Source organism: Crocuta crocuta, unplaced genomic scaffold (genome assembly GCF_008692635.1).
Source record: "Crocuta crocuta isolate KB4526 unplaced genomic scaffold, BGI_CrCroc_1.0 scaffold69-1, whole genome shotgun sequence".
Taxonomy (NCBI): Eukaryota; Metazoa; Chordata; class Mammalia; order Carnivora; family Hyaenidae; genus Crocuta; species Crocuta crocuta.
The window spans coordinates 1,178,771-1,200,559 of record NW_027551577.1 but is presented as its reverse complement, the minus strand read 5'-3'; the positions used below and the strand labels follow the sequence as shown (position 1 = coordinate 1,200,559).

Below are 21,789 nucleotides of genomic sequence, written 5' to 3'. Positions count from 1 at the left end.
CTGCCCTTCCCTACTCTGGACACGTCTCCCTGTCCTTCAAGTTCCCACTTCAACACCTGCTGCTCTGGGAAGCCCCCCAGGTTCCCCCAGAATGGCCGGACTTCTACAGAAGCCTTGCGCCAATTTTTTAAAAAAGCAACAAAAGCCTTGCAGTTCACGAAGGGTGGGGCTACCGCTGTGGGGCCTGGCCCAGAGGGGCTCTAGAAAAGCAGGGGGTGAGCTGCGTTTCCTTCGGGGGAGGGGGGAGCTCTAAGTCAGGCTTGCAGAAAAGCCGCCAGTCTACCAGCCCCACACATGTCCTCATGGCTGGAGAATGTTCAGATCCCGATAGACCATCTTATCTAAGCCCCTTGTCACACAGTTGCAGGATTGTGGGAAAGTCATGGGGTGGGGAGTCCTGGGGAAGAGCCTGGCATCAGAGTGACATCGGGGTTCTGAGTGGCTGTGCCCAGCTGATGGGGAGTGGTTTCTGTGTTTTATGTGGGTGCTGCCGCCGGCTGGCCCGGCTGTGAGTGGGAGAGGCAGGGGGCTGAGGGCAAGGGTGGCAAGTGACCACTAGCCATAATATGATTCATCCTTTATGTAGTTGTATGTAGCCTAGTACTTTGCGCAGCTCACACACCTTCGGGGTGCAGTGGGGGGGGCCGTTATTCAAGGGAGAACCCGGGTGCTGCCTACCTAGCCCGAGAGCCCTCTGCTCCCCTGACCGAAGCTGCCTCCCCCAGGATTGTGTGCGCTACGGGAACGGCCCCAGAGGCATTCTCGGACGTGGTGACGGTGAACGCCTCTAAAGAGGGCAAGTCACGGGAGCGCTTCTCCTATGTGGTAAGGGAGGCCGTGCCCCCCCCTTCCTGCCCACCCCACCAGGCGCACACCTGGGGATGGCCTGAGGCCTGACCACCTGTCTTCCTCCCCACAGCTGCCCCTGGTTCAATCCCTAGAGCCCGACAAGGGCCCCAAGGCGGGGGGCACCAGGATCACAATCCACGGCACTGACCTCCACGTGGGCTCTGAGCTCCATGTCCTGGTGAACGACACAGAACCCTGCACGGAGCTCGTGTAAGCCCCTGGGCCTGGGCCACCTCTTCGTTACTAGGGAACCTGGAGGGCTGGGGGGCTGGAAGGGTGGAGTGACGTCCCTGCACCACTCGAGTATTCACTGGCTGTGTCCCCTTGGCCAAGCCCCTTCCCTTCTCTGAGCCTCAGTCTCCTCATCTGGTAAGAACAGTAATTGTGAGTAGTTCTCTGTGCCCGGCATACAGTAGGAGCTCCATAAGTGACCTCTGCGTTAAAAAAATGTGATGGTCGTACACATTCTGAGATCCTCTGGCTGGCCCAGGGGTGTGGTCCAGAACCTCATGATGAAATACCACTGTCTTTATTATGCACTTACTGTGTACCGGGCCCCATTGATGGGCATTGCTGCGGATACCAAGAAGAGCCCAGCAAAGTCTCAGCTCTCGGGAAAGCAGACACTCCCGCAGGAAACAGAAGCATCTGAGATTTGGGGGGAAAGTGGGTGCTTCAGAGCCACTCCTCACTGGTGGCGGCACTTGAGAGAGGGACTCTGGGAAGGCTTGTTGGTGAGGTGGGACGGGGCAGAACTGGCACACACGGGCAGGGCCAGGGGAAAAGGGAAGGTGTTGAAGGTGGGGAGGACAGCCTGAGCAAGGGCATGGCGGTGGGGACATGCAAGGGGGCAGGAGGCCAGGCCAGTTGAGGAGGCTGGTGCCCTGGGTGACGGGACAGGCAGGAGCAAGCCGTGGGAGGTGGGGGCCACGCTGACAGTGCCACTGCCCTCCCCCAGACGCACAGACACCAGCATCACCTGCACGGTGCCCGAGGGCGCTCTGCCAGCCGCTGTGCCGGTGTGCGTGCGCTTTGAGCGCCGGGGCTGTGTGCGCAGCAGCCTCACCTTCCAGTACATGCAGAACCCGGTCATCACGGCCATCAGCCCCCGCCGCAGCCCCGTCAGGTGAGACCCCGGGCCCCCACCTCAGGCCGGGCTGGCTCTGCAGGGCTGCGGCGGGGTTGACAGGGCTCGCTGTACCCGCAGTGGCGGCAGGACCATCACGGTGGCTGGCGAGCGTTTCCACATGGTGCAGAACGTGTCCATGGCCGTGCACCACATCGGCCGGGAGCCCACGGTGAGGTCTAGGCCCAGGGCAGGCGGGGAGCGGCCATAGCCCTGACGCGCCCTCACTCTGCTGCGTCTGTCTGTCCTCTCTGTCTCTCCCTCTCTCTCTGCCACCTTAAACCTCAATCCCCACCCCCCATTTCTCCATGCCCGTCTGTCCATCTTCAACCCGGCCCTGGCCCTTCCCTACCAGCTCTGCAAGGTTCTCAACTCCACCCTCATCACCTGCCCGTCCCCTGGGGCCCTGAGCAATGCATCGGCACCGGTGGACTTCTTCATCAATGGAAGGGCCTACACCGACGAGGCGGCTGTGGCTGAGGAGCTGCTGGACCCCCAAGAGGCGCGGCGGGACAGCAGGTTCAGCCTGGACTATCTCCCGGACCCGCAGTTCTCCACGGCCAAGAGGGAGAAGTGGATCAAGCACCACCCCGGGGAGCCCCTCACCCTGGTCATCCACGTGGGTGCCGGCGGGTACCTGTGCGGGCGTGGGCGGGCCGGGCGCTGAGCCCACCTTGCGAGCACCCCCGCTCTGTGCCCGCAGAAGGAGCAGGACGGCCTGGGGCTCGAAAGCCACGAGTACCGGATCAGGATAGGCCAAGTAGCCTGTGACATCCAGATCGTCTCGGACAGAGTCATCCACTGCTCGGTCAACGAGTCCCTGGGCACGGCCGAGGGCCAGCTGCCCATCACAGTGAGTGAACGGGGTGCCCCAGGCGGAGGCAGGCTTGTCCCCCACCGGCCCCATCTGCTTGAGTGCCTGCCCCTCCCCCAGCGTATCAGAGCTAAGCATCTCCATGCTCAGTGGACGAGGCAAGGGGAGCAAAGCGCAGCTTTCCATCCCCTCTTGACAGATGAGGCTCAAGAACTTCATGACCTGCTCCAGGGCAGCGATCGGCCCAGATGGGCCTGATGGGGCTGGACTGTCTGAGGCCATGTTCCACTTGACGCTCCACCTTGAGTCCGGGCTGCCAGTCACGTGCAAAGTCACCAGGGGAGGGAAACAGGAGGAGTGCAGAGGGGCCCAGAAATGAGAGCTTTTCTATGCTGTACCTGTTTGCACAATTCCTGGGATGGGAAGCTCTCTCCCTATCAGGCAGCAACATGCTGCCCAGGACGGGTCTGACTGGCAAAGCCCGCCTTTCACCTGCACCCCAGTCCCAGTTATGCTTTCTGAATGCTCAGACTTGGCCTGTTCCCCTGGTCATCAGACTGTCCTCCATTTACTTGGGGACAGCAGCCAGGACCTGAGCACTGTGCTGCCCCTGGCCTCCCCCCTACCAATCCCAGCCCACACGGAGTCTTGCTCTGTGCCAGAGCTCGCCAAGCACCATCTGATGTAGCCCTCACCACATCCCCAGGAGGTGGGCGCGGTTCTCTCTGTGTTTATAGATGTGGCATCTGAGGTTCCAAGAGGTTAGGTGACTTGCCCAGGACCCCACAGCTAGTGAGAAGAGGAGCCAGCATGTGAGTCCAGGGAAGCTACAAGCCCCTCCTCCCACCTCTGCCCAGATCCAGGTGGGGAACTTCAACCAGACCATTGCCACGCTGCAGCTGGGGGGCAGTGAGACCGCCATCATCGTGTCCATCGTCATCTGCAGTGTGCTGCTGCTGCTCTCTGTGGTCGGTAAGGAGACCTACCCTCGCGACGCCTTGGGGGCCAGACCAGCCCCCACCTTGCTGCAGCCCCATGACTTTGCATGGGCAGAAGATGGGCAGATAGCAGAATGGTGGGCTGGAGATACGGCTTGAGCAAAGGCGTGATGGTGGGTGACCCACTGAGAGCTGGGCCCTGGCTACGGCCCGGATGGGTGGAAGATGATAGATGCTGGGGAAGGGCTGCGTCCAGGCTGCGGGCCCTCCGTGCCTGGCAAGGGCACTTGGAACCTTGTCCTCTAACCAATAAGGAGCTACTAAAGGAGCTTACAAAGGAAGTTTAACCTACATATTTGGTAGGCTTTCCTACTATTAAACTAATGGTTATAAAGGTGATACAGTTGATCCTTGAGCATGCAGCTGGGGCGCTGACCCCCCCCCACCAGTCCAAAGTCTATGTATAACTTTTGATTCCCCCAAAACTTAACAACTAATAGTCTCCTGTTTCTGGAAGCCTTACCAATAACATAAACAATCAATACATATTTCGTATTTATATGCATTATAAACTGTATTCTTACCATAAAGTAAACTAGTAAAAAGAAAATGTTGGGGCGCCTGGGTGGTGCAGTCATTGGGCATCTGACTTCAGCTCAGGTCATGATCTCACGTCTCATGATGCTGGTTCAAGCCCAGCATCAACTCTGTGCTGACAGCTCAGAGCCGGAGCCTGCTTTGGATTTTGTGGCTCCCTCTCTCTCTGCCCCTCCCTGGCTCACGCTTTGTCTGTCTGTCTCTCTCAAAAAAAAAAAAGAAAAGAAAAAAGAAAATGTTATTAAGAAAATCATAAGGATAAAAAAACACATTTACAGGGGCACCTGGGTGGCTTAGTCAGTTAAGCGTCCGACTTTCACTTAGGTCATGATCTCGCAGTTCGTGGGTTTGAGCCCCGCGTCGGGCTCTGTGCTGACTGCCAGCTCGGAGCCTGGAGCCTGTTTCAGTCTGTGACTCCCTCTCTCTCTGACCCTCCCCTGCTCATGCTGTCTCTCTCTCTCTCTCCCCTAGAAATAAATAAAACATTAAAAAAAACCACACATTTACAGTACACACTGTATTTATTTTTAAAAATCTGCTGGTAAGTGGACCTGCATAGTTCAAAACCAGTTGTCCAAGGGTCAGCTGTGTGTGTGTGTGTGTGTGTGTGTGTGTGTGTGTGTGTGTATTCCCCTCTTCCCCACCCCAGGAAGGGATTATAATATAATACTACTGTGTAATCTTTTAAATGCTTCATAATTCACAAGTTAACACCTGGTCCTTGTTGAAAGAATGGAAAATGATAAAAAGCAGAAAGAGAAGAAATCGCCCATAATTCTCTCACCCAAAGAAAGTCACTGTTTACCCCTGTTTTTTTTTTTTTGATCTGCTCTATTTCCAACCTGGGCCGGCTCACCCCTCCTTAGGCAAACTGGTGGTCCCTCCTGGTCCCCCACTCCCCGGAGATCACCGTGTTGATGCTGAACTTAGTGCGGACCCCTGACTGGCTTAGCACCCTACAGCCCAGAACTCCTGGGCTCAAGCCTTCCTCCTGCCTCAGCTTCTCGAGGGCCTGGGACTACAGGCGTGCACCACCGCGCCTGGCAAGGATCCTGACCCTGGGAGACCCCTGTTGTTGTTGTTTTTAATTGACATACAGTATTATGTTAGTTTCAGGTGCACAATATCGTGATTCAGTATTTTGATATAGTTACCTTCTGTCACTATACAAAGTTATTATAATGTTATTGACTGTATTCCCTATGTTGTACATTACATCCCCAAAACTTACGTGTTTTATTAGTGGAAGTTTGTACCTCTTAATCCCCTTTACCTATTTCACCCATTCCTCCACACCCCTCGCAACCACCAGATTGTTCTCTGTATCTGAGTGTTTTATTTTTTTTTTTGGATTCCACATATAAGTGAAATCACAGAGCATTTGTCTTCCTCTGTCGACTTATTTCTTAGTGTAATAGCCTGTAGGTCCATCTATGTTGTCACAAATGGCAAGATTTCATTCTTTTTTACGGCTGAGTAATATTTCATTGTATCTCTATACCACAACTTCTTTATCCGTTCATTTATCCATGGACACTCAGCATACTTACACATCTTGGCTATTGTAAATAATGCTGCAGTGAAAATAGGGATGCATGTTTCTTTTTGAATTAGTATTTTTGTTTTCTTCAGATAAATACCCAGAAGTGGAATTGCTGGATCCTAGGAGAGTTCTATTTTTATCTTTGAGGACCCTCCATACTGTGGTCCATAGTGGCTGCATCAATTTATATTTCCACCAGCAGCTTACCAGGGCTCCCTTTTCTCCACATTCTTGCTGACACTTGTTGTTTCTTGTCATTTTGATACAAGCCATTCTGACAGCTGTGAGGTGCTACCTCATTGTGGTTTTGATGTGTATTTCCCTGATGATGAGTCACATTGAGCATCTTTACATGTGTCTGCTGGCCATCTGGATGTCTTCTTTGGAGAAATGTCTACTCAGGTCCTCTGCCCATTTGCTAATCGGGTTGTTTGGTTTTTGTTATTCAGTTTTATGAGTCTCTATATATTTTGGATATCAGCGTTTTATTGGACGTATCATTTGCAAGTATCATCTTCCATTTAATAGGCTGCCCTTTTATTTTGTGGATGGTTTCCTTCACCGTCCAAAAGCTTTTTAGTTTGATGTAGTCCCATCTGTTTATTTTTGCTTTTGTTGCCCTCACCTGAGGAGACATATCCAAAAAAATATTGCTGAGACTGATGTCCACTCGTTTACTGCTTATGTTCTCTTCTAGAAGTTTTATGGTTTCAAGCCTCACATTTAAATCTTTAATTCATTTTGACTTTATTTTTGTATATGGTATAAGACAGTGGTCTGGTTTCATTCTTTTTGCATGTGGCTGCCAAGATTTCCCAACACCATTTAGTGAAGAGACCGTCTTTTCCCCATTGTCTTTTCTTGCCTCCTTTGTTGAAGATTAATTGACCGTGCCAGGATGAGTTTATTTGTGGACTCTATTCTAGTCCATTGGTCCATATGCCTTTTACCATACTATTTTGCTTACAATAGCTTTGTGGTACAGTTTGAAGTCTGGGAGCGTGATACCTCCTGCTTTGTTCTTCTTTCTCAAGATTGCATTGACCGTTTGGAGTCTTTTGTGGTTTCTTACAAATTTTAGGATAATTTATTCCAGTTCTGTGAAATATAACATTGGTATTTTGATAGGACTTGAACTGAATCTGTAGATTGCTTTGGGTAGTGTGGGCATTTTAACAATAATTCCTCCAATGTACGTGTGTGGTAGATCTTTCCTTTCATGTATGTGTCATCTTCAGTTTTTCTCATCAATGTCTTACACTTTTCAGAGTACAGATTTCTTACTCCTGTGATTAAATTTATTCCTAGGCATCTTATTCTTTTTGGTGCAATTGTAAATGGTATTGTTTTCTTATTTCTTTTTCTGAATCATTCTTTATTAGTATATAGAAACACAATAGATTTCCATATATTCACTTTGTATCCTGCAACTTAACTGAATCCATGTAGTAGTTGTAATAGTTTTTTGGTGGCATCTTTAAGGTTTTCTATATATGTTATGTCATCTGTAAACAGTGACATTTTACTTCTTCCTTTCAAATGTGGATGCCTTTTATTTCTTTTTCTTGCCTAATTGCAATGGCTAGGACTTCTAAATGCTATGTTGAATAAGATTGATGAGAATGGGCCTCCTTCCTGATCTTAGAGGAAATGCTCTCAGCTTTTCACCATTGAGTTTGATATTAGCTGTGGGTTTGTCCTGGCCTTTATTATGTTGAGGTACATTCCCACTATGCCTACTTTGCTGAGAGTTTTTATCATAAGTAGATGTTGAATTTTGTCAGTTGTTCTTTCTGCGTCCATTGACATGATCATGTGATTTCTAGCCTTCATTAAATTTATTTATTTATTCTGAGAGAAAGAAAGATTGAGAGAGTGTGAGTGGGAGAGAGGCAGAGAGAGAAAGAGAATCCCAAGCAGAGCCCGATGTGGGGCTTGATCCCATGAACTGTGAGATCATGACCTGCAGCGAAATCAAGAGTCAGACGCTTAACTGACTGAGCCACCCAGGCACCCCCATGGTGTACAATCTTTTTAATGTATTGTTGAATTTGGTTTGCTAATATTTTTGCAGATTTATTTTTTGTACCTTTGTTCATCAGTGATATTGGCCTGTAATTTTCTTTTCTTTTTTTTTTTTGTAGTCTCTGGTTTTGACTTCATAAAATGAGCTTGGAAGTATTCCTTTCTCTTCAATTGTTTGGAATAATATCAGGAGAACTGGTATTAACTTTTTAAATGTTTGATAGAAATCACCTGTAAAGCCATTTGGATGTGGACTTCTGTTTTTTGGAGAGTTTCTAAATTAATGATTTAATTTTATTACTAGTAATCAGTATGTTCAGATTTTCTTTTTAATGATTCAGTCTTAAAAGGTTGTGTATTTCTAGGAATTTGTCCTTTTTCTCTAGTTTGTCTAATTTGTTGGTATATAATATACAGTGTTCTCTTATCTTTTGTATTTCTGTGGCATCAGTTGCAATTTCTCAGTTCTCATTTCTGATTTCATTTAGTCCTCTTTTTCCTGGATGAGCCTGGCGAAAGGTTTGTCAATTTTGTTTCTTATCCAAGAACCAGCTCTTGGTTTCATTGATTGGTCCTATTGTTTTTTAGTCTATTTCATTTCTGCCTTCTCTGATCTCTATTTCCTTCCTTCTACTAACTTTGGGCTTTGTTCTTTTTCTAGTTCCTTTAAGGTTAGGTCATTTGAGATTTCTTTTGTTTCCTGAAGGAGGCCTGTGTATTACTAACAAACTTCCCTCTTACAGTGGCTTTTGCTGCGTACCAAAGATTTTGGACTGCCCTGCTTCCGTTTTTATTCTTCTGCATGTATTTTTTCATTTCCTCTTTGGTTTCTTCATTTACTCATTGGCTGTTCAGTAACATGTTGTTTCATCTCTACATGTTTGTGCCTTTTCCCATTTTCTACTGGTAATTAATTTCTAGTTTCATGCTGTTGTGGTCAGAAGAGATGGTTGGTATGACTTCAGTTTTCTTAAATTTATTAAGACTTGTTTTGTAGCCTAATATGTGACCTATCCTATAGAATGTTCCATGTGCACTTGAAAAGAATATGTATTTTGCTGTTTTTGAGATTTTATTTTAAATTTTGTTAATGTTTATTCATTTTTGAGAGAGAGAGAGAGAGAGTGTGTGTGTGTGTGTGTGTGTGTGTGTGTGTAGGGGAGGGGCAGAGTGAGAGGGAGACACAGAACTTGAAGCAGGTTCCAGGCTCTGCACTGTCAGTACAGAGCCTGATGAAGGGCTTGAACACACGGACTGAGAGATCATGACCTGACTCAAGGTCGGATGCTTAACTGACTGAGCCACCCAGGTGCCCCGAGATTTTATTTTATTTTGAGAGGGAGAAAGGGTGTGTGATCAGGGGAAGGGCAGAGGGAAAGGGAGAGAGAGAATCTTAAGCAGGCTCCAGGCCCCATCCAGAGGCCAATACGGGGCTTGATCTCATGACTGTGAGATCATGACCTGAGCCAAAATCAAGACTCAGATTCTCAACGAGCTGAGCCACCCAGACTGAGCAAGGTGTTCCTTACTATTTTTGGATGGAGTGTTCTGTATATATCTGTTAAGTTCAGCTGGTCCAGTGTGTCATTTAAGGATGATGCTTCCTTACTGATTTTCTGTCTGGATGGTCTATCCATCAATGTAAGTGGGGTGTTAAAGTCCATATTATTGTGTTGCTGTCTCCTTCTCCCTTTAGGCCTGTTAATATTTGCCTTGTATCATTAGGTGCTTCTATGTTGGGTGCAGAAATATTTACAAATGTCATATTCTCTGGTTGGATTGACTCTTTGTTTTAAAATCTGTTGCATCGGATGGAAGTATTGCTACCTCAAGCTTTTTTTCACTTCCATTTGCATGGGATATTCTTTTCACCTTCAGTTTGTATCCACACACTTCTGAGTCTCTTGTGGGCAGCAGATAGTTGTGTCTTGTTTTTGTTTGTATCCATTCATCCATCCATGTCTTTTCATTGGAGAATTCAGTCCATTTATATTTAAAGTAATTATTGATAGGTATGTACTTGTTGTTTTGTTACTCTCTGGCTGTTTTTATAGCTTCTGTTCCTTTTTTCTGCTCTCTTCCCTTGCGGCCTGATAGCTTTCTTTAGATTTGTTTTTTGTGTGTGTGTATTTTATATGTTTTTTTCTTTGTGGTAACTGCAAGGTTACCACATATAATATCTTTGGTTTTAATAGTCACTTAAAAACATTTCTTTTTAATGTTTATTTTTGAGAGAGAGACAGAGCATGATTAGGGGTGGGGCAGAGAGAGAAGGAGACACAGAATCCGAAGCAGGCTCCAGGCTCTGAGCCATCAGCACAGAGCCCAATGCAGGGCTCAAACTCCTGAAAAGTGAGATCATGACCTGAGCTGAAGTCAGACACTTAACCCACTGAGCCAACAGTCTCCTTTAAGTTGATAAGTTAATTTTGAGCATGTTCCACAGCTTTATATTTTTACTCTCCCCCATTTTTTATTTTTGATGATATACTTTATATCTGTTTTTATGTATCTCTTAGCTAATTATCGTATTTTCATTAATTTTACTACTTCTGTCTTACTCTTCATATTCACTTTCTAAGTGTTTGACCCACTACCTTTATTTTTTAATGTTTACTCCTGTTTAAACACACCCGCACACCCCACACTTTTTATAAGAATGGGACATCAGAGTTATTTTCCTGGGCATTCCCAGCCCTTTACCCCATAGGAGTTTTCGGCCCATCAGGGAGGGGAGGACCATAGGTGCAGGGCCCAGCCCACCTTCCTGCACCCTGCCCTGAGGCACAGGAAGCCAGCAGCACCTCTTGCTCCAGGCCCAGGCCCTGCTCACTGCCATGTACCACCAAAGATTTACTTAAAAAAAATTTTTTTAATGTTTATTTATTTTTGAGAGAGTGTGAGCAGGAGAGGAGCAGACAGAGAGGGAAATACAGAATCCAAAGCAGGCACCAGACTCTGAGCTGTCAGCACAGCGCCCGATGAGGGGCTCGAACTCACGAACTGTGAGATCGTGACCTGAGCTGAAGTTGGATGCTTAACCGACTGAGCCCCCCCAGGCACCCCAACCACCACCAAAGGGCTGGGTTTTCCAAAGGGCTTTCCAGGCCTGACCCCCTCTCTACCGTCTGCAGCCCTGTTTGTCTTCTGTACCAAGAGCCGCCGTGCAGAGCGCTACTGGCAGAAGACGCTGCTGCAAATGGAGGAGATGGAATCTCAGATCCGAGAGGAAATCCGGAAAGGTAGCGGGCGGGGGCTGTACGGGACACTGGACCTTGGCTTTCCCATCTGAGGCATGAGTTCAAGATGTACTCAACTGCCTATCCACCAGGCTTTGCTGAGCTGCAGACAGACATGACTGATCTGACCAAGGAGCTGAACCGAAGTCAGGGCATCCCGTTCCTGGAGTATAAGCACTTTGTGACCCGCACCTTCTTCCCTAAGGTCAGCCGGCGCCCTTGCCCCTCTCCTCAGGGGCTCCTGGATCTCCTTCTGAGCCATGCCAACCTAGAGGGCACTTTTAAGCAAATGCGAAAACTTGGTGCTACGTGGGCCCTTTGAGCAGTGCATAACCTGTACACACGCTTATGGCAGCCCTGGCCGCCTGCCCCCTCACCTGCCAAGGGAGGGGGTCCCAGTTCCTCCCCTTACTTTTCTTCTCTATTCATTTGATGTTTAACTGTCCATATGGAAGGCGGCTCTTAGCCCCACTCTCCGGGGGTGGGGGGGGAGGCTGCCTCTCCCTTCACTGAGGGGGCTCTCCTGGCCCCCTGCTCCCCACCCGCCTCTCGCAGCCCTGGTGGGCCCCTCCTGGGTCAGGCTCTGGGTCTCCACCTCCCCCCCTTGTGCCCACTGGACTCTACCTCAAGCCTCCCAGCCCTCTTGGCGTCCCGGGGACTGCCGCCCTGCCCCCCCTTCCCGGGCCTGACCAGAGCACGTGTGCTGGGGTCCGGTGCCCCGCCTCTTGCCCCGTGGACACTGCTCACCCTGCGGTCGCCCTCACAGGGCCACCCTGTAGTTCCCGCCGGCCTCTCTGCACTTTCGCCCGTTCCACCCGTTCCACACTGAGCTACGTTTGCTCCCTCTTAAACCTTGGGCGCTGCCCCAGCTCGCGGCATGAGGTTCTGCCCCTTCCTTTCCCCTGTGAAGACCCTTGGGCCTCTGGACCCTGAAGGCCCCGGCCATGGCCTACTGTCTCTTCCTGTTTGAAGCACCCCTTTGCATTGGTTGAGCAGCCCTTGCGAGCCGCTCGGGGCCACTGCGGCCCTGCTGAGATGCTGGGGGTGCTCTGCCCTACAGTGTTCCTCCCTCTATGAAGAACGTTACGTGCTGCCCTCCCAGACCCTCAACTCCCAGGGCAGCGCGCCGGTGCAGGAGACCCACCCGCTGCTGGGAGAATGGAAGGTGAGTACCCCATGCAGGTGCACGCCTCAGAGCCACCCCTCCCCTCTCTGGGCCCCACTTGCCCGTTCATCTGATCCTGATCACCAGGAGTTGGGAGGAGTCCGTTATCGGAACATAGTGACCCCTCCATCCCAGGAGGCATTCAAGTGTCCATTCAGGGTGTTGTAAGTGCTGACCCCAAGCCAGGTAGTGAGGGGAGAGGACTGGGCCCTTCTGGACATCCTGCTCCACCTGCTGCTTAGAGAATGGAAAAGGGGAAGTTCTCACGTAAGGGACTCTGGGTTACCTCCAGGCCTTTTGTGACCTTTTGTGAGCCCCATTTTTCAGCTCCATTGAGCCATTATTCTCAGTCAGGGGGAGTTAAGGGAAAGGTGGTGAGCTCCCCGTCCCAGGAGCCATTCAAGGAACCCTTCAGGGCATTTTAAGTGCTGACTCCCAGGCCTGGTAGAGGCACCACACCCCTGTGGACACCCCAGCACCGATTGCTCCCGCAGATCCCGGAAAGCTGCCGGCCCAACATGGAAGAGGGGATCGGTCTGTTCTCCTCGTTGCTCAACAACAGGCACTTTCTCATTGTCTTCGTGCACGCGCTGGAGCAGCAGAAAGACTTCGCGGTGCGCGACAGGTCAGGCCGCGAGGCTGGAGGAGCGGGGCGGGGGCCTGGCCAGACCCAAGGCTGGGGCAGCGTGCGAATCAGCCTGCCCGCCAGGCCCCCACCTGCCTGCCTTTCTGGGGCCCGGGTGCCCAAGGTGGAGGCTCGGGGCACGGTGGCCACGGTGGACAGTAGAGAAAGCGGCCCTCCCTCCAGGGGGCGGGGCTGCGCTCACCCGCCTGCCAGGCGCCACTGCGCAGGCGCATACCAGAGATGGCCGGGCCCGCAGGGCGGCGCCGGAGCCCCTTCCTGACCCTCCCCGGCCGCCGGGCCTCGGGCCTCGGGAGCCCGGCAGTGATGGCCCCCTCCCGCGGCAGGTGCAGCCTGGCCTCGCTGCTGACCATCGCGCTCCACGGAAAGCTCGAGTACTACACGGGCATCATGAAGGAGCTGCTGGTGGACCTCATCGACGCCTCGGCCGCCAAGAACCCGAAGCTCATGCTGCGGCGCACGGAGTCGGTGGTCGAGAAGATGCTCACCAACTGGATGTCCATCTGCATGTACAGCTGTCTGCGGGTGAGGAGGGGCGGCAGGGCCCTCCCCCTCCCAGGCCTTCATTAGGACGAGCGTCGTGGATCCGACTTCACTGTATCCTCATGTCGACCCAGTCATCTTCGTGCAGAGGAGGAAAGAGGGGCCCAGGGAGCAGGGGGAGTCCTTTAGGGTCCATTATACAGATAGGGGAACTGAGGCTCAGGGAAGGCCTGGCCTGGCTTCCTGCAGGGGCTCAGGGCAGAGCAGAGGCCGTGTCAGGGGGCTTCGTTCCAGAAGATTGTTTTCTCGGTCATCAAACCCTCCCTTGCGTGCCTTTAGGCCCCAGCTCTGAGTTCAGACGATAAATCAGGCCCAGTCCCGGCCCCTTAAGATTCCTCCAGGCTTAGAGGGGCCGGGTTTGGAAATGGCAATTAGAATACAGAGCGACAGGTGACACAGTGACACTCAACCGCAGACGCCTCAGACCCAGTTAGAGGGCTCAAGGTGGATTCCTGGAAGAAGTGACCCTAAACGCAGGTCTAAGGGCTTAGCAGGAAGGCTGGGGTCTGAGGCCCAGCCGGGCCCCAGACTCTGTACTCACCAGCTTGTGATTTGACACCACATTCGGGGTTCTAGTTCTCCCTAAAGTCACCCTGGGCGGTTTAGCAGAGTCATGGGCTTGGGAGCTGGCCCATCCGGGGACTCGAGTCTGGCTCTGCTACCTCCCCGCTGGGTGGCCCTGGGCAGGCGGATTGTGTCCGCTCTGAGGCAGGGCAGTGAAGGGAATATCCCATACCTGGGAGAGTTGGTGAATGGCCCACAGCCAGTGGTTTTCACCTTCGGGTCCATGGAGATGGGGGGGAGGGGGAAAGGGAGGGGACAGGAGGTGGGGAGAGACGGGGAGAAGGGCACCAGGATCCAGAAGGAGAACATTACACAGGCAGCGTGGAGGTGTTAGAAGAAGGGGTGAAGGCATTCCAGGTGGGACACACCAGGGCCAAAGGCTGGGGGCCCGGAGCAGAGAGGGGGGCAGGGGGGAGTGGGGGCTGGGCCGGGCAGGCAGGACCTCTGACGGCCCTGTGCGCACCCCAGGAAACAGTTGGGGAGCCATTCTTCCTGCTCCTGTGTGCCATCAAGCAGCAGATCAACAAGGGCTCCATTGATGCCATCACGGGCAAGGCCCGCTACACCCTCAACGAGGAGTGGCTGCTTCGGGAGAACATAGAGGCCAAGCCCCGGGTGAGTGGGCGGGGCCGGCAGGGTGAGGGGGCGGGGCCGGCAGCCGGGTACCACCTCCCAGGCGGACAGGGAAGGGAACCCACAGGCCCGGAGCCTCCCTACTTCAGTCATGACCCGCCGCCCGGGGCTGGCCATTGCCTTGCCTGGGCCCTGGCTAGCGAGGGTAGGGACTTGCTGACTGTCTCCTCTCCTCTCGTGCAGAACCTGAACGTGTCCTTCCAGGGCTGTGGCATGGACTCGCTGAGTGTGCGGGCCATGGACACAGACACGCTGACACAGGTGAAAGAGAAGATTCTGGAAGCCTTCTGCAAGAATGTGCCCTACTCTCAGTGGCCACGCGCGGAGGACGTTGACCTCGGTGGGCAGGGGCCGGGCGGCGGGCGGCGGCATCGGGCTGCTCCAGTGAGGGTGGTCCCTTGCCTTGGTTGTACACTCCTTTCCCTCGGCAAATGTACATTAATGGTGGCACCGGGACCTGGAGATAGGTGATCAGCCGAGACGCCCATCACCAGGGAGCCCCCTACTCTGGCAGGGAGACGGGTCCTGCAGTGTGAGCAAGCTGCAAACACCAGCAAAAAGTATTCAGGAAAGGCTTCCTCGAGGCAGGGAAGTTGGAGTGGGTTTTGAAGGCTGCAGAGGAGTGCTAGTTGGGCCAAAAAGCTGAGAACATTCGTTCTATGATCACAGGCTCTTCAGAACACCTGGTCTGGGCCAGGCCCCATTCCAAGCACCAGGCTGCGATGATAACTAGGCGCAGTGACTGTTCATAGCAGGGAGCTTACCCGGGCTGTGTGCAGGGGCCAGGATCAGCTCTGTGATGAGGTTGGGCAGTCACTCAGTCACCCAGATCCTGGAAGGGCAGAGTCAGTACCTAAGGACAGTGGGGTCATAGAAGGTACGTGATCCCTTTCACACATGGTGCCTTTACTTATTTCATCAGCGACAGTAAAGTAACAAAGCCAAAGATGAGGACATTTCCAAACCTGCTGCTCTGTGCCCACCGTACCCTCTCCCCTGGATCTTTTTCCTCCTCCCCATTTTACAGATGGAAAAATAGAGGCTCAGAGGGAGGCATGGCTTGCCCCGGGTTCCACAGAGAGAGCAAGAGGCCTCTCCCTGCGTGGCCCAGGCTAGTGCCATCCCCTCCGGCCAGCTCCCTGGTCCTGACCCCCTGCTCCCTGCCCCCAGAGTGGTTTGCCTCGAGCACGCAGAGCTATATCCTCCGGGACCTGGATGACACCTCAGTGGTGGAAGATGGCCGCAAGAAGCTCAACACGCTGGCCCACTACAAGGTGGGGTCCCCAGCCCCCCCAGCCCCCAATTCCAGCCTCCCTGACTTCTGACCTCTGACCTCGGCCTCTCCCCTCNAGCCCCCCCAGCCCCCTCTTCCACCCTCCCTAACTTCTGACCTCTGACCTCGGCCTCTCCCCTCCGGTCAGATCCCTGAAGGCGCCTCCCTGGCCATGAGCCTCACAGACAAGAAGGACAACACGCTGGGCCGAGGTAGCACCCGTGGACATGGGGAGGGTGTCTAGGCTGGGCCTGGGCCCTTTATGAGCAATCCTCATAGGGAAACTGAGGCTTTAAGAGGCAGGGCCACGCTGGGTGATGGTCTCCTTGGTTGGGGCATCACAGCTTGGGCAGGGCCTGTGGTCAGGCCTCCTCAGGCTGGTGTCCTGAAGGCGGCCCGAGAGAGGCCCCCAAGGGGCGGAATGTGGTTGCAAGGGGTCTGGGCAGCAGCCAGGCTGCGGGTGGGGGGGAAACTGGCATGCTCTCCAGGCTTTATGCTGCGGCCCTGCCTCAGTCCCACCCCAGCCACACCCTCACGCTCCCTAGGCCCAGCAGCCAGGTCTGGGGTCCTCAGCTCCTGTCATCTCAGGGTCCCCTCCTGAGGTCAGGAGCAGGGTCTTGGGTCTCTCTCCACAGCTTAAGAGGTCAGGGTGGGGCAGTGGAGGGGTGAGGGCAGCCATCTTTTTCTCCTCTGGGGGTCTCCCCCGTCGGTTGACTGTCTCTCTCTCTCTGTCCCTGTTTCTCCTTTCTTGTACATGTCTGTTTCTCACTGCCTCTTTCTCTGTCTCATTCTCTGTGTGTCTCTCTAGATCTCTCTCTCTCACCTCTTTCTTTCTGCGTTTTTCTGTCTCTCTTGCTTTTTCTCCAGGTTTTGCTTTGGACCTCTCTCTCTCTGCCTGTCTCCATCTTTATGTCTCCATTTCTGTTTCTCGCTCCCCTCCTCTCTCCTGTTTATTTATTGTGTTTTCCCTCTCACAGTGAAAGACTTGGACACGGAGAAGTATTTCCATCTGGTGAGTGCCCGGCCTCTGGCCCTGGGGGCGCCCGCCCTCATCGGGTGTGGACTGGGCTTTCTGCCACCCCGGCCTCTGGGGAGAGCGTTCCCAGCCCCGGGAAAGGCTGGGGACTGGGGCGCAGGGCTGGGTCCCAGAACCACGCTCATCCCTTGCGCAGCACCAAGCACGTGGGCAGCCAGGCCCGCCCCCAGGCTGGCCAAGGATGGGGCCCGATGCTGGGCTGACCTCCTCCCTGGCCTCCTAGGTGCTGCCCACGGACGAGCTGGCAGAGCCCAAGAAGTCACACCGGCAGAGCCACCGCAAGAAGGTGCTACCGGAGATCTACCTGACACGCCTGCTGTCCACCAAGGTGGGTCTCCCTGCTGACAGGCCAGCTGTGCACCCATGCCCAGGGGTGGGTTGGGGGGAGAGTTCCGTGGGGCCGGAAGGGCTCCTGGCATGAGAGGCGGAAGGCTGTGTGCTGCTCCTGGGGAGGGATTTGCTCACAGCCCTGCGAGGTGCCGGACAGACAACTTCTCTATCAGCCAACAGGGCAGCAGAGGCCCAGAGGGGTCAGTACTGTCCCCAGGGTCACACAGCTCAGGTGGCAGAGTCATCACCCCAGACCTACCAGTTCCCCGCTTCGTGCTCCAGTACCTGGATTAATCCTTTCAGTACCCCGGAGAGGCAAATTTCACTGACCCATTTCACAGACAGGAAAACAAGGTCCTAAGAGGATAGGTGACCAGCCTGATAGTATGTGGCTTTCCCATGCACCACCTTGAACACATCGGGCTCCCTGGAGCTACCGGAGCACAGACTCACCCTCCCCAAGTGGTCCTGGGCTGATGGGAGCCACCCTGCTCCTCCACAGGGCACACTGCAGAAGTTTCTGGATGACCTGTTCAAGGCCATCCTGAGCATCCGTGAAGACAAACCACCACTGGCTGTCAAGTACTTCTTTGACTTCCTGGAGGAGCAGGCTGAGAAGAGGGGTATCTCGGACCCCGACACGCTGCACATCTGGAAGACCAACAGGTTGGTGGACCAGTGGGGTGTGGGCGGCAGGCGGGCAGGCAGGGGTGGGCAGCAAGGGTGCAGGGGGTCAGAGCCTGCGCCCTCAGCCCACCTGCCGGGATTCGGTTCTTCTTTTGCTGCTTCCTAGCTGTGTGACCTCAGATAAGTGACTTCACCTCTCTGTGCTTTAGTTTTCCCAGCTGTAAAACCATGGCAATAAAAGGAATCCACCTTAACTGTAAGAATTAACCAGAAGCACGCATTATAGAAGTTTTACCCTTACCATCCTTCTTCTCTTCCACCCCTCTTGAGTGGGTACCATCAGCTCCATCTTACAGATAAGAATGTGGAGGCTCACAAAGCAGGGCCCACCCGCGATCACGCAGCCCTCGCAATGGCCAAACCAGGCTCAAACCCACGCGATCTGACTCCTCTTCCCAGTGTGTAGCTTTCCTTTAAGGCAGGGCTTTCTTGGCGTTCCAGGTCACAGAACCCCACAACTTGTTGAAAACTTGAGCCTGACCCTCAGGAAAAATGACACAGCCTAGAAGTTTCTGTGCAGCTGCAGGGGCTTCTCAGAACTCGAGGGGAGGGTCCTGCAGTCCAGGCTGCTGAGTCAGTGGGTGGCCCTGGGCTGGGAGCAGTACCAGTCCTCTCTGGGCCCTGCCCTCCCTCAGCCTTTCCTGGCTGCTCAGTGGCCCCAGCTCACGGTGGACTTCCTGCTGCCGTGCAAGGGCTGGGAGGAGGAGCCATGTGCCGCCAGGCAGGGCGGGGTTGGGGGGGGTTCTTCTAATGAGAACCAGGACTTGGCTTGAGGCTCTGCTGTGAGAGCCGAAGGTTCTGTGGGGGTTGGGAGCAGACGGGAAGGTAGTCTGGCCCTGGGGCTCCCGCCCCAGCGTCCTGCCCCGCTACATGAGGGAGCCCTGGCTCTGCGCCCCGCTGCTGCTGCGGCTGCCGAAGATGGTCACCAACCCCGTGTGTGGATGAGCAAAACCCAGGCTCCGCCTTGGGTCTGAGCCTCTCTGGCCTGGGGAGTAAAGCCAGCCAGTCCCAGGGGGCCTGGCTGCCTCCCTCCTCCGAACCCCCTCCACGACTACTTCCTTTGCCGCCCCTCCACTCAGGGTGGTCTCACACCGCCTCCGTCATCCCCGTCCCACAGCCTTCCTCTCCGGTTCTGGGTGAACATCCTGAAAAACCCCCAGTTTGTCTTTGACATCGACAAGACCGACCACATCGACGCCTGTCTCTCCGTCATCGCTCAGGCTTTCATTGACGCGTGCTCCATCTCCGACCTTCAGCTGGGCAAGGTCTGCTGCTCCCGGGGTGGAAGGGGGTGCTGAGGGGGGTGCGTGGGCCGCAGATCGTCCTGGGAGGGGAACCTGAGGAGCTCAGAGCTGGGGGGACGTGGGATGAGCAGGCACCTTCCAACAGGGGCAGACACCCAGCAACTGCCCCTGCGGTCAGAAAGTCTGCACCTGCCTCTGGTGTGCCCAGCACCACCTTCCAGCATTCAGGCCATAGAGCCAGGCCCGGGGAAGTCAGCACCAAGGTGGGAAACCTGCTTGGTCAGGTTCAGTGTCATGAAGGAGATAAGAAGCTCCAAGCAGCAGTCCTGAGGGTCAAGAGCCCTCCCAAGAGGGCACGGAGTGAAAGCGGGCAGAGGAGAACGGGTGACCAAGGCCTCTGAGATGCACGTGGGAGGGACATCCCCGAGAGCTGTGTGCAGGGGGAAGATCTGGCTGGTTTTCAAGAGTGGAGAGGAGGGAGAGTGGCATTCTAGGCAGAGGAACGACCTGGCCAAGGACAGGGACGCATGGAACAGAGCCGGCTGCTTTGAACATTAATGAGATGGTATAATTAGACCAGGCACTGTGGGACGGCGGGGGCACGGCCCTACCTTCAGCCCATGACTTTCAGAGGCCGTGTGCGCGAGAGAATGCCATCACTTCTCACATACGGTCTCTGCAGGCAGGATGCCCGTGACAAAGAACTGGGAGCGTACTTGGCACGTTCTGCTTCGGGCGTTGGAAACATGCAGTGGGAAATATTCCACTGAGCCAGCAGTCGGGCTTCCAGCAATCTTAGCCACCAAGGCCCATAACCCTAAGCAAGGATACAAACGAAACAGCCTGTGTGCGCTTTCCCCCCTAACGGAAGCGGGTCCGCCTTCAGGTCGTCCCTCTGCCAGTGCCATGGGAAATCAGGAGTTCTGCGGAGTTCCGTGCAAAGGGCAGCCCAGAGAGGGGGTCAAGAGCCCCTTTGCAAAGCGGAGTGTGGAGGAGGGACGAGGGCGTGTCCAGAAACAGACAANGCCCCTCTCTGCCCAGGATTCTCCGACCAACAAGCTGCTCTATGCCAAGGAGATCCCTGAATACCGGAAGATCGTGCAGCGCTACTACAAGCAGATCCACGACATGACGCCGCTCAGCGAGCAGGAGATGAACGCGCACCTGGCCGAGGAGTCTCGGGTGCGGCGGGCTCCAGACGGGCCCTGAGCCCTGGGGAGGGGCCCTGAGCCCTGGGGAGGGGCCTTGAACCCCAGGGAGGAGCCCTGAACCTCAGGAAGGGGCCCTGAGCCCCGGGGAAGGGCTGTGGGAAGAGGGGGGTTGTGTGTAAACACCGGGGCTGGGACAGGGCCTGTTTTGAAGGGTGGGTTAACTACCCCGCCCCACCCCCATCCTCCTTGTAGAAATACCAGAACGAGTTCAACACCAATGTGGCCATGGCTGAGATCTACAAATATGCCAAGAGATATCGCACACAGGTGGGTACCCCTGGGGGCCCTGGGGTCATGGCGCCCCCTCCCTCCCCACTTGAGCCCTGCCTACCTCCACTCTGCTCAGGAAAACCCCAGGAGAGGTTCCGGCTCGAGTATTCACATCCTGGGACACTTGTCCTCCGGGTGCTGGTTGCTGGCAATGGAAATCCAGGCAGTGTGTGGTTTGTCCCCCCCACTGAGGTGGGGGCTTCTGGGGCCCAGGGCCTTGGGCTGTGACCCAGCGGCCCCTTGCTTCCCCTTCAGATTATGACCGCCTTGGAGGCGAACCCCACGGCCAGGAGGACCCAGCTGCAGCACAAGTTCGAGCAGGTGGTGGCTCTGATGGAAGACAACATCTATGAGTGCTACAGTGAGGCCTGAGCCTGTGCGAGGCGGTGCTGGGGAGGGACNAGAGCCAGGCAGAGGAGCCCCCCCAGCCCCGGCCCCTGGGGTGCCTCGCTCTGTCCCCTCCCACCTGCCCCCCAGACTGGGTCTCTGGGCTGGGGACGTGAAAGCTGCAGCCAGTGCCTGGTTGGGCTCCTGCCGTCCCCCCACCCCCAGCACAGCCTGGACAGAGCCCCCCCCAGCTCAGCCACCACAACTGCTGCTGCTGAAGTCCCGCCCGACATGGCCCAGCGCCCTCGAGCAGAGCGGAGCCCCTGCCCAGAGGCCGCAGCCGGAAACACTACCTCATCCAATGTGGCAGAGGGGAGGCTTCCTTGAACCAGCCCTGGATTGGTTTCTGCTCCGACCACCACAATGCCATCTCCGTCTTCTGTCACCCAGAGAGGACCCTGGTGGCACATGGTTTCAAGCAGTGTCAGATTGTGGTTGCTCGGGCGGCTGCTGGTGGAGTGGGCCGTGCCCACGGCCCATGGACAGGCTCCGTGGGCTTTCGCACCAGTGGGGGTTGCCGAGGACAAGGGGACAGGGGCTGGAGGGCGGGGAGGGGGCTGAGTTGCACCAAGGCTGTAGCTGGGCTACGTGATCTTGCTGGAAGTGTTTCTAAAGATAGCACCACTTTTTTTTTTTTTAAAGCTTTTATATATTAAAAAACTTCTCAAGTGC

General features: G+C 54.4%; 1 protein-coding gene across 1 annotated transcript in view; it reads left to right on the top strand.

The window, feature by feature from the left end:
* PLXND1 (plexin D1) overlaps positions 1–21,133 on the top strand; it is a 56,948-nt gene extending 35,815 nt beyond the window's left edge. Inside the window, exons 15-37 of the mRNA XM_077751635.1 lie at positions 726–825; positions 920–1,059; positions 1,808–1,975; positions 2,057–2,147; positions 2,331–2,594; positions 2,679–2,828; positions 3,647–3,761; positions 11,027–11,134; positions 11,224–11,336; positions 12,192–12,296; positions 12,791–12,921; positions 13,266–13,464; positions 14,515–14,661; positions 14,863–15,019; positions 15,850–15,953; positions 16,101–16,164; positions 16,930–16,964; positions 17,212–17,316; positions 17,821–17,984; positions 19,123–19,270; positions 20,291–20,431; positions 20,653–20,727; positions 20,986–21,133. Coding sequence (XP_077607761.1) covers positions 726–825; positions 920–1,059; positions 1,808–1,975; positions 2,057–2,147; positions 2,331–2,594; positions 2,679–2,828; positions 3,647–3,761; positions 11,027–11,134; positions 11,224–11,336; positions 12,192–12,296; positions 12,791–12,921; positions 13,266–13,464; positions 14,515–14,661; positions 14,863–15,019; positions 15,850–15,953; positions 16,101–16,164; positions 16,930–16,964; positions 17,212–17,316; positions 17,821–17,984; positions 19,123–19,270; positions 20,291–20,431; positions 20,653–20,727; positions 20,986–21,102 — 2,941 coding nt within the window. The 3' untranslated portion in view covers positions 21,103–21,133. The remainder of the gene's footprint in view (positions 1–725; positions 826–919; positions 1,060–1,807; positions 1,976–2,056; positions 2,148–2,330; positions 2,595–2,678; positions 2,829–3,646; positions 3,762–11,026; positions 11,135–11,223; positions 11,337–12,191; positions 12,297–12,790; positions 12,922–13,265; positions 13,465–14,514; positions 14,662–14,862; positions 15,020–15,849; positions 15,954–16,100; positions 16,165–16,929; positions 16,965–17,211; positions 17,317–17,820; positions 17,985–19,122; positions 19,271–20,290; positions 20,432–20,652; positions 20,728–20,985) is intronic.
* Positions 21,134–21,789: the final 656 nt, after the last annotated feature.